At 50.6% G+C, this 15,090-nt stretch overlaps 1 protein-coding gene across 1 annotated transcript; it reads left to right on the top strand.

Moving 5' to 3' along the window:
- Positions 1-1,344: 1,344 nt before the first annotated feature.
- On the top strand, positions 1,345-8,266 carry GATA1 (GATA binding protein 1). The gene is made up of 6 exons (XM_004612870.2): positions 1,345-1,412; positions 4,974-5,212; positions 5,883-6,260; positions 6,374-6,519; positions 7,149-7,274; positions 7,843-8,266. The coding sequence occupies exons 2-6, from the start codon at positions 4,993-4,995 to the stop codon at positions 8,218-8,220; spliced, it is 1,248 nt and encodes a 415-aa protein (XP_004612927.1). The 5' UTR covers positions 1,345-1,412; positions 4,974-4,992; the 3' UTR covers positions 8,221-8,266.
- Positions 8,267-15,090: the final 6,824 nt, after the last annotated feature.

Here is a 15,090-nt window from a genome sequence, read left to right on the forward strand (position 1 = left end):
ACCCACATTCCCTGTCCTTCCCTCCATTGTACCACATGCCTGGGCCTCTCCCCCATTCAGGCCCCTGAGTCCTCAGGGTCTTTCTTTGACTCAAGGCACTGTCCTTGTCCCCTGTCCCTGCCTCCCCCACTTCATCTTTGTCACCTTTTGTTATTTTTTTTAGTTTCTCTCTCTGCATCCTTGGGCATCATTTTTCAGGATTTATCTTAAGGACTTCATCCCAGATCTGTCTCTTGCTCTCTTGACTTCCCTGTCTGGTCTGTCTTTCCCTTTGTCTGGCTCTGAGTGCATGTCTCATGTGCCGTCTATCCTTTCTTTCTATGTCCTCCCTTGGCCTTCTTCCAACTGTCATTCTCTCTCAATCTCTCTCTCCTCCCCCTCCTCGACATCTCCCCTGCTCTGCCGCTCACAGTCTCTTCTCATTGCCATGTCCTTCCATCCCGGTCTCTCTCCTTTCACATCTCCTTCGCTTCCTCACAACTTCTCAAGGTCTAGCAGAGTAGCCAAGTCCAGGTTTCCCGCCTTCCCAGAAGCATGGCGGGCAAGAAGTTCAGGCTGCTGTCCCAGGGTGCCCCCCTGCCCTGCCCCCCATCCCAACACAGCCTGTTACCGCGGAGCCAACAGCCACTGTCGCCTCCATCTGATAAGACTTATCTGCTGCCCCAGGGCAGGCCAGAGCTGGCGTAAGCCCCAGTGGGGTGCTGAGTGAGTGTGCCCTTGCCTCTTGCCAGTCCTGGCCTGTCCCCTGGGCTGGGCTGGCAGAGGGCCTGGGTTGGCAAGATCTCCCATGGGTGCGCTACATTCTGGACTTGCCCATACATTCCAACTTAGAGTACATCTGTGTCCTTTTTTCCCTTGATGTCCTGGGGCTCTCCTCTTTCTCTTTCCTCTTTCCTAAAGAAACTATTTACTTCCCTTCAATCCATAGGCTCTGGCTCAAATACCACAAAAGAAGGCCTCTCAATCTCATTCATTTTGCCTGCAAAATGGGTACAGTCACTCTCTTCCCCTCCCTGCAGCCAGAAGGCACAGGCCCCTGTGAGGCCCCATACTGGCCACCTTCAGGGTTTAGGAGGCCTTCTCTGCTCTTCATATCGGAGCTTGGCCACTCATTCTGTTCAGCCGGGCAGAGAATTCTGCGGTAGCTCCAGTGGAGCAGGGTTCAAGGACCCATTGGTGGGCAAATGAGGCAGAGAAAGGCCCCCACTGGCCACAGGGTGCCCCAGCAGCAGGGGGCCTCCCCCTCCCCTGGATCGCCCCACCCACTGGGGCATCAGCCACTCCCTGGGGTGGAGGGACGAGGGAGAGGGGAGGGAGCCTCAAAGACCAAGGCCAGCCAGGACACCCTGGGGAGCACACTGAGCTCGTCACATCCCCAAAGCGGCCGAACACTCTGCACCCAACCAGCTCAGGTCAGTCTCAGCCCCCAAGACCCCCCAAGGAAGGCAAACCCTGGGCCTGCTGCCCCTTACCTGAAGGCTGCTTCCCCAGCCTGCTCCAATTCGCCACTGGTCCCCAAAGTGTCTACCACTCTGAATCCCTTCATAGCTCCCCCAGACCACCTCGGTCTTTCTAACACTATCTTTACCTCAAATCTATTTCTCAAATCCCACCTCCACTCCTATCCACTTCTTACAGGATGTCTTTACTCAGATCATTTAACTATGTCTCCCCATCTATGCCCCTTAAGCCATGCCTTCATTCCCCCTAATCCTATTTCTGGCCCAAGCTGATTTCCAGTCACCGTAACTTTCCCTACAGCTAACTTTGCCCTTCCACGTATTTCTGCTCCCAACATCTTTGTATCAGTCCTAAGTTCTCTTAGACTCCAGAACCTGATTCTGTCCTACCAAACAGAAACTCCTTCCTCTCACCCCATCTCAAACCCCACATTTATTCCCTGTGATTTCTCTGTTTAGACTCCCAAACAGTCTACCAAAATGTCTTTGTCCTGCAGAGCACCCAGATCTCAATTGACCCCTGCCTGCCTGTGTTTTCTAGCCACATCTCAGCTTCTCATTTCTCTGTCCTCCCATCTTTCCTCTCGGCTACCCCAACTTTCCTCTACTACAGTTCCTTCTCAGTTACTCAAATCCTCTGTGGCACCTGCTCTCTCATCACCAGCAACCTTTCCGACTTGCCTAAACCCATCTTTCACTCTGAAACTCCATCTCTGCACCAGCAAAACTCTGTGAGACTCACAAACTTCCCCTCAAACCCTCAGAAGCCATTTCTGACTCCTCAAACATCTCCAACATTTCAACTTTCTCTTGGTCTTCACCTTTGATTTCCCAACATGGTCTTTCTTTTCCCATCCTATGTCTGGTCCCTAGTAATGAGCGTCCAATATTGTCACTGCTCCTTCAACCCTGGCCCTGTTTCCCGCAACTCCAGAGCAACACCCCAAACCTTCCTTGACTCTTTAAAGACATCACTGACACTCAAATCCTTGCTAAAATCATCTGCTCAACCCCCATCTTTGTTCCCTTTGCTTCCTCAGGACCCCCACCCCCACGCACACACTCTCACACACACGCGCGCACACACACACACACACACACACACTTAAGGACTGGGATTGGGGTATTACCTGGGCTGAGGGGCTTGGTGAGGGATTGTTGAGGGTCTGGCTGCTGTCTGCCACCGTTGAGGTAGCACTTACTCTACTGGGGCAGCTGATAAGAAGCTTTCCTATACCCCAGTCTTGAGATAAACTTTATCTCGGTCCAGAGAGTGATAACTGGGGAGGGGGAGAGCTCAACCCACCAAGATTCAAGGTGCAGAAATGGGGGGAGCTGTGATGTCAGAGGGAGATGATGGGGAGTGTGAAGGGAGGTGGGGATAAAGGAACAGAGGTGACAGAGACTAAAAGAGTAAGACACGGGAGACGAGAGAAGGGAAGGAGATACCATTGAGCATGAGAAGGTAGCATGATGAGAGGGAAGAGAAACAGAAAGAACCTCTGAATAAGAGAGACTGGAACGGAGAAGAGGAGAAAGAGAGATGGGGTGCAATGAAAGCATTGGGGAGGTAGAGAGGGAAGAGGGGGCTAAGTAGGAGGAGGAGAACCCCCTCCTCAGGGAGGGACAGTCGGGATCCTGGGGCCTGGACATGATAGGGGTGTGCTCCTGGAGTGGACTAGCTCATCTCCTTCTTAGTCCCTTCCAAGGCCTGGCCCTAGCCTCTTTGCCTGGTGGTCAGTTCGGTTACAGATGCTGGCCTTCTACTGTCATTGCACACCACAGAGTGCAGGGGGTACAACTCACAAGGAAGTTAGGTGCAAGGACAGTTTTCCAGGCTTATCAGCTGGGGTGGGCTCAACAAAGTATGACCAGGAATATGGGGACAGGGAAAGAGACGTGGAAATAAGGCTGTGTGTGTTTGTGGAGAAAGTGAGATAGACAGACAGACAGACAGAAGATAAGGTATAGCTTGGCATCAAAGGAGTCTGGGCAAGCACTAGGGAACCAGACTGAGAAACAGTGTCAGGGAAAGAGCTATAAGGAGACAGGGATTCACTCAGAGAAGGGCAGATTTGAATAGGGCAGAAACCCTGTCACTATATATTTCACAGGCCTTACCTGTCCCTGCTACCTTCTCTTTCTCTGGTAATTAGGGGCTAGGGAAACTGAGGCTGGGGAGCGTGGGGACTGATGAATGAGAAAGCAGAACTCTGGTAGCCCTCCACAGGGGAGAGGGTATGGGGAGAGTGAGCACCTCCCACCTGGCCCCCTCCTGGAGGAAGCTAGAGGCCTGGGGGTGATTTCAAAAGTTGGGTGGGGATGGCAGAGATAAGAAGTAGGGGTACTGACCCCCCCATGGAGCAGGGAGGAACTTACAGAGCCCTCTGCAAACAACGGGGTGGGGGAGGAGTCAAGCCGGAAACCATGGGGTTTCTGAGAAAGTCAGAAGGGAAGATGAAACAGATAGAGATGAAGTTGGGGAGCACAGGAGGGTGAACCCTAAGGTCTCAGGGGTTTACAAAAGGACCCTGGTTCTGTACTCCAGTCTACCCTCCATCCAGACTTTTCTAGAGGAGGTGGGGATAAAGGGGCAGGGGAAGAAAATGAAGTGGAGGCAAAGGGGAAAGAGAGAATGAAGAGAGAGATGGGTAGAAAAGCAGAGGATAAAGAAAAAGGGAATTGGAAGAGACGAGGGGGAATTGAGGGAGAAAAGAGGAGTTGAGGTGATGTATAAAGGGGAGAGGGAGAGAAGGTTGCTGAGAAATGAGCAGAGGAGGAAGGAGAGAGGAGGGGGGAACTGAAGCAGATAGAAGAGGAAAGAAGAAGGTAAAATATGAGAAGAGAGGTGATGGAAGAGAAGAAATAGAAGAGAGGAGAGAGGGGGTGGGAGAGGAGAAGAGATAAGAGAAGAGAGGAGGGAGAGAAGAGAAGAGAGGAAAGAGAAGAGAGAAGAGAATAGAGGAGAGGAGGGCCGGGGAAGGGAGGAAGGGGAGAAGAGAGGGAAGAAGAGGAGAGAAGAGAGAGAAGAGGAGGGGACAGGAGAGGGAAAAAAAGAAGAGGATAAAACAGAACAGAAGAGAAGACAAGAAAGTAGAGAGAAGGAGGGAGGAGAGGAGAAGGGAAGTAATGAGAAGGGAGAAAGGAGAAGGATGAAGGGGAGAGGAAGAGGAGGTGGGGAAAGAAAAGTAAGGGAAAGGAAGAGGAAAGAGAGGAGATAAGTCAGAAGTAGAAAGGGGGAGAAAGAAGGGATGTTGAATGGGAGATGTTCAGGAAGTGAGGGAAAGAGGGAGAGAAGGAGATGCGGAGAAGAGTGGGAGGAAGAGGAAGAAGAGGTAGAGGGGAAGAGAGGAAATAACAATGGGTGGAGAGGAGGTTAGAGAGCATGAAATAGAAGACAAGAAAGAGACCATGAGCTGGAAGGGAGAGAGATGCAGAAGAGGGAGAGGGGTCTGGACTTGGGGGAAGAATGGAAGAACGTTTCATATCTGAGGAGACCTCTTGTCCTTACAGGTCCAATCCCAGAGGCCCCATGGAGTTCCCTGGCCTAGGGTCCCTGGGGTCCTCAGAGCCCCTGCCCCAGTTTGTGGATCCCTCCCTGGTGCCCTCATCACCAGAGTCAGGGGTCTTCTTTCCCTCTGGGCCAGAGGGCTTGGATGCATCTACTTCCTCCACGACTTCAGGCACCGCCAGTGCAGCCGCAGCAGCTCTGGCCTACTACAGAGATGCTGAGGCCTACAGACATTCCTCAGGTAACCCCTTTACACAGTTCTCTTAGCTCCACGCTACTGGGGCCTCCGTGCAAGCCTTTCCTGGAGCAGCATCCTACCAAGAGACCATCTTGAAAATGGCCAGAAGCCTTCACAGGGCTATGCCAATCACTTTCCCTTAACTAGAAGAAAGGGCACTGGCATCCATGAGCCCAGACCTGGAACTGTTGATGCACTTGACAGGCACTGTTGGTGGAGCCATACTGGAAGCAACACCGGAAGTAGGCTGTGGTGAGCCTAGTTGTCAAGTGATCCGTGACAACCCCAATCCCCACAGGCCTCAGAGTCCATTTGGAAGTAGTTAAAGGGATTGGAAAGATAGCACAGCAAGTACAGCACTTGCCTTGCAGGCAACCAGCCCATATTTGATCCCCCCAGCATCCCTTGTGGTCCCCCAAGCCTGCTAAGACTGATCCCTGAGCATAGAATCAGAAGTAAACCCTGAGTACTGCTAGGTGTGGCCCAAACCCCCCATCCCCACCTAAAAATGTTCCTGCAGTTGTCAGAGTGAGCCATGGGGTTCAGGATTTCTAGCTATTCTGGACAGCCATGGAAAGATTAGTCATGCCCACCATGTTTGTGTGGTGGGACAATATTGCACCCTAGTTTGAGACTATTCTCTCCTCATTCCTCTTGTCCCCTCTCTCAACAGTCTTTCAGGTGTACCCACTGCTCAATTGTATGGAGGGGATCCCAGGGACCTCGCCCTATGCCAGCTGGGCCTACAGCAAGACTGGACTCTATCCGGCTTCAACTGTGTGCCCTGCCCGTGAGGACTCTCCTCCCCAGGCCCCTGAAGACCCCGAGGGGAAAGGAGGAAGCAGCTTCCTGGAGACCCTAAAGACAGAACGGCTGAGTCCAGACCTCCTGACCCTGGGTCCTGCTCTGCCTTCATCTATCCCTGTCCCTAGCAGTGCCTATGGGGCCCCTGATTTTTCTAGTACCTTCTTTTCTCCCACTGGGAGTCCCCTCAATCCAGCAACCTATTCTTCCCCCAAGCTTCGTGGAACCCTGCCCCTGACCTCATTTGGTAAGATTCCCACAAAGGGAGGGGTGCTTGAGGCGGTGGCAGTAGTGGGGTCCAAGGCAAAAGTGAGCTAAGCCAATGGTTCCCCATTATGTTCTATTTCCCCCCACCCCCAGAGGCCAGGGAGTGTGTGAATTGTGGTGCAACAGCCACTCCACTGTGGCGGCGGGACAGAACAGGCCACTACCTGTGTAATGCCTGCGGCCTCTATCACAAGATGAATGGGCAAAACCGGCCCCTCATCCGACCCAAGAAGCGCCTGGTAAGATCCCAAGCCTGTCTCCCCTCCCCCATAAATGGCCTTCCTTGCCAGCTCCAGGAGCCCACATTCCATTGACCCCCAACAACAAACACAAAGGGACTGGAGCAAAAGTATAGTGACTAGGAAGCTTGCCTTGCACATGGCCGACCCAAATTCAATCCCCAGCATCCCATATGTTCTCCTAAGCACAGCCAGGAGCAGTTCCTGAGTGCAGAGCCAGAAGTAAGCCCTGAACATTACCGTGTGTGGCCCAAAACCAACCAAATAAACAAGCACACACACAGGAAGCAGCTTTGCACAGGGAAGGCCTATGCCCCACCTCTCTTCACAGGATGCCAGTTAGCTGCCCACTTTCCATCCTCAGCTTCACTGGGGCACATTGAAACCCCAGTGTTGTCTGCATGGGTCTGAGAGGCTTCCAGGGGCCTTTTATTTCAACTCCCCAAGTCATTCCCCTGGACAGCCAAAGTTGAGCTGGACAGGGGCCATCCCCCAGACAGGGGTTTTCTCCTCTCACCCAGAAGGCAGGTCCTGTCCTGGTCTCCACACAGGATGCCCTTGAGCCTACCTTCAGGGGTCCTGTGCCCTAATATTGGGTACCCTTTCACATTCTCTCTCTCTCCCACCAGATTGTCAGCAAACGGGCAGGTACCCAGTGCACCAACTGCCAGACAACCACCACGACGCTGTGGCGGAGAAATGCCAGTGGGGATCCTGTGTGCAATGCCTGCGGCCTCTACTACAAGCTCCATCAGGTACAAAACCACTTCAGAGTCTCTCTCCTCACCTTGTTTGTCCACCTGCCTCCGATCCAGCCCACCTCTATTTGGGGGAGGAGCTTACCATGGACTTAGTCCTGACTCCTGTGTTCAGGGACCATTCCTGGGGTGTTGGGGATCAAACAACAGGTGGGCCTCACGCAAAGCAAGTGGCTTTGCTATCACTTGGGCATCTCCAGCCACTCTCTTAGGCTTTCTTCCCTTCTTCCTCGCTCTTCCCTCCTTCTCCCTCCTTTTCCTCCTCTTCTCTGCTTTGCCCTCCTCCATCTCTTCCACTCCTTCTCCCCTTATTCTTCCCTCCTCCATCTCCACTCCCTTTCATCCTCCCTCCAGCTACCACTTCCCTTCCACTCCTCTGCCCTAGAGCTGCCCTAAACTCCAGAAGTTTGGAGCTTTCAGACTCTTTAGGACAGTAGCTACTCCAGGCTCTCCTCTGCTCCCCTAGACCTTGAACACCCCTCCCTTCCCAAACAAGTAGGTGCCAAACATCTGGTCACAGATGCAAAAGTGTGGAGTTGGCAGCCTCTGGCCTCCCTTTTGGCAGGTGAACCGGCCCCTGACCATGCGGAAGGATGGTATTCAGACACGAAACCGCAAGGCATCCGGCAAAGGGAAAAAGAAGCGGAGCTCGAGCCTAGGAGGCGCAGCTGCCACCACCGAAGGAGCAGCCAGTGGCTTCATGGTGGTGGCTGGGGGCAACGGGAGTGGCAATTGTGGGGAGGTAGCCTCAGGCTTGACATTGGGCCCATCCGGTACTGCTCATCTTTACCAAGGCCTGGGTCCTGTGGTACTGTCTGGGCCTGTGAGCCACCTTATGCCTTTCCCGGCACCCCTGTTGGGCTCCCCCACAGGCTCTTTCCCCACGGGCCCCGTGCCACCCACCACCACTGCCACCACTGTGGTCGCACCGCTCAGCTCCTGAGGGCACAGGCATGCTTTGGGGCGAGGGGTGGTGTCCCTCTCCTCAAGTAGCCTGTACCAGCCAACCCTCTAGGCCCCAGACACTCCCTGGTCTGGACCATTCAGGCTTTTGTAAAATAAAACAGAGTCACAGGAATCAGAGCTGCGTGGCTGACCTCCAATGTGTGAGTTCTGGAAGATTGTCGAAAGCCCAGCAGGTAGTGGGGAGCAGCTCTGCACCTGTGGTTCTGCAATGACACTAAGGATAGCCACAGGGTCTGGTTCTGTGGGCCCATGGGAGATAGCACAAGGTGCTTTATGATTGTGATATATCCATGGTAACCATGGCTGTGAATTGGTGGTTGTGAGAGCATGCAGATGGGAGCGATGGAGTGTGTCAGCACACAGCATGGGACAGCGTGTGCCTGGGAGGTGTGAGGTGGCAGGAGAGACAGTGCAAGGGCATATAACAGTGTGTACCTGGAAACTTGGGCACCCCTTAGGGTTATCTTTTGGGAGAAGGGGGGTTGGGCCACATGCAGTGGTGCTCAGGGCTAATTTGTGACTCTGTGCTCAGGCATCAGTCTTGGTGAGGCTCAGAGGACCCTTGGTGGTGCTTAGAAGTGCTTTACCCCCTGTACTAGCTCTTAAGCCCTCTTAGGGGTGATTTTTGAGGTAGCCTTAACACTTCCGTACTGGGTACACATTGTTTGATTTTCGTTTGGGGGCCACACACAGCAGCACCCATGGCTTCCTCCTGGCTCTTTGCTCAGGGATCGCTCCTGAAAGTGTCCAAGGGACACAAGACCAGAGATTTAACCTGGTTGGTGCAATGTAAGCACCCCATCTGCTGTCCTAGCTCTCTGACCCTGCACATAATTAGATGAATAATCATTTTTGGAATGTTGGATGAGGATTGTATTCAAGTGTCAGTGTACACAGGGAGAGCTCTGACCACAAGGGGGTCTTTGCATCAGTGGCCTTGTGGGAATGGAGGTCAAGTCCTGTATTTCTGTGCAAGTCTCTGTCCATATGAGTGTTTTATGGGGCAGGGGCCCATAGGAGCCATGTTCACTTGTTTGTAGTGGTATTAACATATGTCGTTTCAGCCCAAGTGAGGGACCCACTTCCAAGGGACCCAAAACATATTGGGACAAGAAAGGGGAGGGTAGGAAGGGGGAGGCTGACTTGGTAACCATCAAGGAGGTCAGAAGGCCATTGTGGGTCTGTGGGGGAGTCTGTGGGCTTCCTGTCACTCAGCTCTTATCTCCCTTGGCCCAGCTCAGACTGTAACCCTTTGGGAAATGGTAGAGAAGGACTGGGGGGAGATTAGAGTGACAAAATAGTCTCTAGAGGGGGTTATTTAGATCTTGGAGTAGGGAATTCTTGGTGCCAATTCTCTTCCTGAAACATCTGCTTACCTGGATGATGGTTCCCTGCAAAATAAAAGCTGCTATTCCATTGAACAAACCTGGACACAGGAGCATAGGCCAAAGCAGATGAGACACTCAGCCACCTGAGGCCAAAAATCTGGAGGTATAGGGGTGCCCAGGCCTGTCATTTAACCACTCTACTAGCCAGCAGGTGGTGGGGATTGAACCTGGAGCATCACATGTCAGGCATGTTCTCTATCCCTGAGTTACCTCAAAGCCCTGGTTAGCAGCAATGCCTTCATTCTGGCACATTCACTGTGTGTCAAGCCACAGCTGAGCTGTGTCAGCTGCTGTAGCTCCAGAATGAATAAGCTATGAAGGACTGGAAAGATCAACTGTAGGTAAGGCTCTTGTCTTGCATGTGGCTGATCCAGGTTCAATCCCTGACATCTCATATGATCCCCTAAATCTACCAGGAGTAATTCCTGAGTGCAGAGGTGGAAGTAACCCATGAGCATTGCTGGGTGTGTCCCAAGAACTGGAAAAAAGGAGAAATGTTGGGAGAGCTATGACATTGGATGATTTTGCTATGGTTGGACTGCCATGTAAGATACCCAGAAGGCAGAGTGTGTTACACAGCCAGGCCGTAGGATAACCAATCAAGAACATTGTGTGTCCTTGACTGTGAATATAGCCTCAGCCTCAGACTTCTTTCAGTAATCGGAAGCTTCTTTGAGGAAGCTGTCTTGACCATGCAGAGTTTAAGCAGTGAAGTCAGGATGGGAGGGTTCAGCCTCTCATTCCAAGTAAGTCCTGTCCATACATCACTGGGTGTTCTCCAAGGCATTTCCCTAGAGCAACAGCATTGGGGACTTGCTTCCATGGTCAGCAGGGATATTGTTCTCCCCCAGATGGGAAAGGGCAACAGAGACAGAAAAGTGGGTGGGTGCTTGCCTGGCATATGGCTGACCGTGGTTTCACTCCTGTCATCTCCTAGGGTCCCCCAGACACTACAAGGAGTGATCCTTGAGCACAGAGCCAGGAGTAAGCCAGGAGCAGCCACAGAGATAGTACACGGCTTAGGGTTCCTGCCATCAGTGGTGTCTGAGCACAGAGTCAGGAGTAAGCCCTGGACACTGCCAGGTGTGCCCCCTCATAAATAATAAGATATTAATAAAATTAAATAAAAAACCTGATTAAAATCAGTGGCAACATTTTACTCCTGAAAAGTACCCAAGGAATGAACCACATTGTTCTAACCACTAAACAATCCTCCTTCTGGGTTTTATTGGGGGGAGCGCCCAGTGGTGCTCAAGAATTATTCCTGCCTCTGTGCTCAGTGATCTCTCCTGGAAGTACTTGGGGAACCTATGTGGTGCTAGGGATTGAACCTGGATCGTCCACATGCAAAGCAAGTGCCCTACCTACTGTACTGCCTCAATTAACCCCTACCACTCTATCTTAAGCAGCATGACACCTATCCAAACCTATACACCTGACACCTATCCGAGTCCCTAGTTTAATTCCTAATGGGGTGCCCTATGTGGTCTGTCTCCAGGAATCTAGTGGGGATCCCACATATAAATACCTGGCCTAAAGATATTGTGATTTTCTGTTTTCTTCTTTAGGAAAACCCCATTTTTGGCCTCGTGAAAAAAACCTCATTTACATTTGTCTGAAAAAAAATTCCTTCAGCCCTTCTCTCACTGCATATTTTCTTATAAATAACTTCCAACTATCTTATAAAACTGCCTTATTGGTAAACTCATTCCCTGGCCAGATTTTAATACTGATAATATTTACATTGTTTCTTTCATTGAGATAGTGCTGAGATGTGTCAAGATAGATAGAGTGCTTGCCCTTGCATGTGGCCAAACTGGATCAATTCCCAGCATCACATACAATTTCCAGAGCACCACCGGAGTAATTCCTGACTGTAGAGCCAGGAGTAACCCCAAGCATCACTGGTGTGGCTTCCAAATAAACAAAAATGGTGTCTGAGAAGGCTGGAGAGATAGTATAGCAGTAAGGATGCTTGTCAGAGAATTTTCCAGCGAAACATAGCATCCATTAAACCTGCTGGGAGTGATCCCTGAGCACAGAGCCAGGACTAAGCCCTAAGCATTTGCAAGATGTGGCTTAAACCCACCCCCAAATATTCTTCTCCAGACCCCACGCAGGAGACAGTAGTTTTACTTTAAAGAGACACCTCCCCCATCGCTGTCAAGACATTTTTTTGTTTTGGGGCCACACCTGGCCATGCCCAGGACTTACTCTGTGCTCTGCATTCAGGGACCTCTCTTGGCAAAGGCCTGGGGACCCTGTCAGGTTTGGGGAATAGACCCCAAGTTGTTCATATGCAAGGCTGTACTATCTCTTTGCCCCCCCCTTTTGATTCTCTAAAGAAAATTTTTATAGCATTGCTGTCCAATGGAAATACAATGGGAATATCATGTATAGTTCTAAGTTATCAAGTAGCTGCATTGAGAAGACATGGGATGATAGTTGGAAATTATCACTCTGTATAAGAACTGAGTGCTTAACAGAGGTAAAGTAATATACGTGATAACTTTTCAGTACCTGTATTGCAAACCACAATACCTAAAAGGGGAGAGAGATGGAGTGTTGTGTGTGAGAGAGAGACAGAGAGAGAGGAAGGGATGGAGGGAGTGAGAGAAAGAGAAAATAAGTATCTGCCATAGAGGCAGACTGAGGGGATAGCAGAAGGGAAACTGAGGACACTGAAGGTGCAAAATATACATTGGTAAAGGGTTGGGTGTTGAAATATTGTATGACTGAAACACAATCATGAACAACTTTGTAACTGAATATCTTAACAACAATTCAATAAAAAGGAGGGGTAATAAAATAAAATAAATTTTTGAAAAAAGAAGTCGCGGGACAGGGGGCAAAGAGGGCTGAAGAGTGTTTGCCTTGCATGTGATTCCCGGCATCCCACATGGTCTCCAGAGCACCACCAGGAGTAATTCCTGAGTACAGGGCCAGGAGCAAGTCTGAGCATTTCCAGGAATGGCCCCCAAACCAAAAATATGGGATATCCATTCAAGAAAAGATTTGTGCTTATCCATTATATTCCCAATATTTATATTGATTATACTGAAATCGATAGAAATTGATTTATATCTATTTCAGTGTCATCAATATACAAATGCAAGCTATTTTTTCTTCACTCCGTGAGATGGGTCACAGTACATTTTAAATTGGACTAGCCACATTTCAAGAGTTACTACAGCAGAGAGAACAGTTCTGGGGGGTTCTATAGACTCTTGGAGCTGGCACTGAAACAGACCAGTGGTTTTTTCCCCAGGCGCCAAGGTTTATAATACTGTTAATGGCATGGTTTCTTGCATAAAACATTCCAGCATCACACTCTCCACCAGAGCATCAGCTTTCCTCCACCATTGTGCCAGTATCCCCCACCTAAGCTTCCTGCTGAAGACCACTTCTCAGTTTCTGTTGCCTTTGGACATTTGTTATTTCCTTATCATGTTTCTTTATATTACACATGAGGGAACAGCAATTCGACTTCTTGGCATCGGCGAAGGGCCCAAAGACTCTATCCAGAAAAAGACATTTGTGCTCCTATATTAATTGCAGTACAGTGTTTTTACCTATCCAGGTTAAAAGGCTGAAAACCACTATTTTATTGTGAGTTTTTTTTTTTTCTATTGGGTCACAGCTGGCAGTGCTCAGGGCTTCCTCCTGTCCTCTGTGCTCAGGGAACCTATGCAGCACTGCAGATTAAATCAGGACCAAGCATGTGTAAGGCAAGTACCTTAACTACTGAAGTAGCTCTCCATCCCTCACTGTTTTTTTTTGTGTGTGTGTGTGTCACACTCAATGGTGCTCAGGGTATACTCCTGGCTGTGAACTCAGAGATCACTCCTGGCAATGCTCAAGGAACCCTATGTGGTGCAGGGGTTCAAGCAGGGATTGAACATTTGCAAGGCAAGCCCATCACTCTGGCTCATTTTTAACTTTTTTACTTGAAAGAAAAGAAAGGGGAAAAGAAAGAAAAGAAAGGAGAGGAGGGATTGCCTCAGGTATCTTATGTGGCCTTCAAAGCCTAAAATATTTACTATCTGTCCCTTTCTAGAAAGCCTGCCAACATCCTACAGTCTAAAAAACACTCTTCGGGGCGGAGAGAGTACAGAGGGTAGGGCATTTGCCTTGTACATGGCCGACCCGGGTTTGATCCCTGGCATCCCATATAGTCCTCCAAGCAACACCAGGAGTAATTCCTAAGTGCAGAACTAGGGGTACCCCTAAGCATCGCTGGGTGTGGCTCAAAAAAGCAAAAAAAATAAAAAAAAAACCCCACTCTTCTAAAGGCCCAGAACAAGGGTTTTTGGGACTACGGAGATGTTCAAAGGGCTGGAGGCCTGCTTTGCCTACAAGAATGCTGGTTTCATTCCCCCCAACAGAGGGTAGCCAAGCTTCCGGCATAAAAATAAAAGTATAATGCAGGGAGCCTTGAGTGGGCCTGACTCTATTACTTAATTTAAAAAGTATCACAACCCCCAAAAGTTCCTCAGTGCATATAATTGCATGCATATATTTTCTTTGCTGTATGTGTAACACCTTTTTGGAGTTTGAAGGGGGTTAGGTCTGGTAACCCTCTTCCATTGGGGGATAAGAGAATGTGCGGATGGGTCAAGAGAGGACGGATAGGGCAAACTGGATCTGGAGCTTTCCAGAAGGTCAAAGCCTCGAGTAATGGGCAGTGGAGCTGTCAATCTGTTAGGCAGCGACGACACTGAAGCCCAGACTTCTTATCTCTCCCACCCCAGCCTACAGCCCGGTAGGAAATGGTGAAGAATGAGAGAGGGAGATTAGGAGGACAAACCGACCTCCAGCGAAGCTGCTATTTTGACATTTTAGACTTAAGAGGTGGAAGGGAGTTGGAGTGGGGGTGCAAAGGGGAAACACCGCCTGATCCCTAGGCACCCACTTTGTATTACAGCTTGGGAGCTTATGGGGGCGGGCCAGCCCGGAGAGCTGCGGTCCCAGTTCAAGTCCCCGTTAAGAGCTCATTCTGGCCTCGGAGAACAACGGTGACAACTTTCCAGATGAGGGAAACTGACGCGCTGACGTTCAGTAGCTTGCCCCCGGTCACATGGGTGAGTCTCCTAACCTCAATTTCCTTCTCGCGAGCAGCCGTAATGGGAACTAGAAAATTGTGGCTAAAAACAAGGCCCTCCACTCCAATCATGAGTCACCCCTAAACCTCCCGCCTTCACCATCCACTTTTGGGGCGTAGCTCACAATCGCAAAGCCTTCCTGCGTCCCCGCTTAGTCACTAGTTACTCTAATCGCCGCGCATCCGCATGATCGACACACACATTCTACTTTATTTGGGCCGCCCCGCAGCCACAGCCGGCTTCGGGCGCGCGCGCCACCCCAAGCCCGCCCGCGCTACGTCATCATGGTGCGCAGCGCAGGAAGCTGCGGGGAGGGCGGAAGTCGCCCCTTCCCAACTGCGCGGCGATGTAGTTTGC

This window comes from Sorex araneus, chromosome X, assembly GCF_027595985.1.
Source record: "Sorex araneus isolate mSorAra2 chromosome X, mSorAra2.pri, whole genome shotgun sequence".
NCBI lineage: Eukaryota > Metazoa > Chordata > Mammalia > Eulipotyphla > Soricidae > Sorex > Sorex araneus.

Excerpts from the sequence above, each read along its gene's own strand:
- GATA1 (XM_004612870.2), top strand. The coding sequence starts at position 4,993 with ATGGAGTTCCCTGGCCTAGGGTCCCTGGGGTCCTCAGAGCCCCTGCCC. Across the intron at positions 6,520-7,148 it reads TCCGACCCAAGAAGCGCCTG|ATTGTCAGCAAACGGGCAGG; the intron begins GTAAGATCCCAA and ends CTCTCCCACCAG. Across the intron at positions 7,275-7,842 it reads TCTACTACAAGCTCCATCAG|GTGAACCGGCCCCTGACCAT; the intron begins GTACAAAACCAC and ends CCCTTTTGGCAG.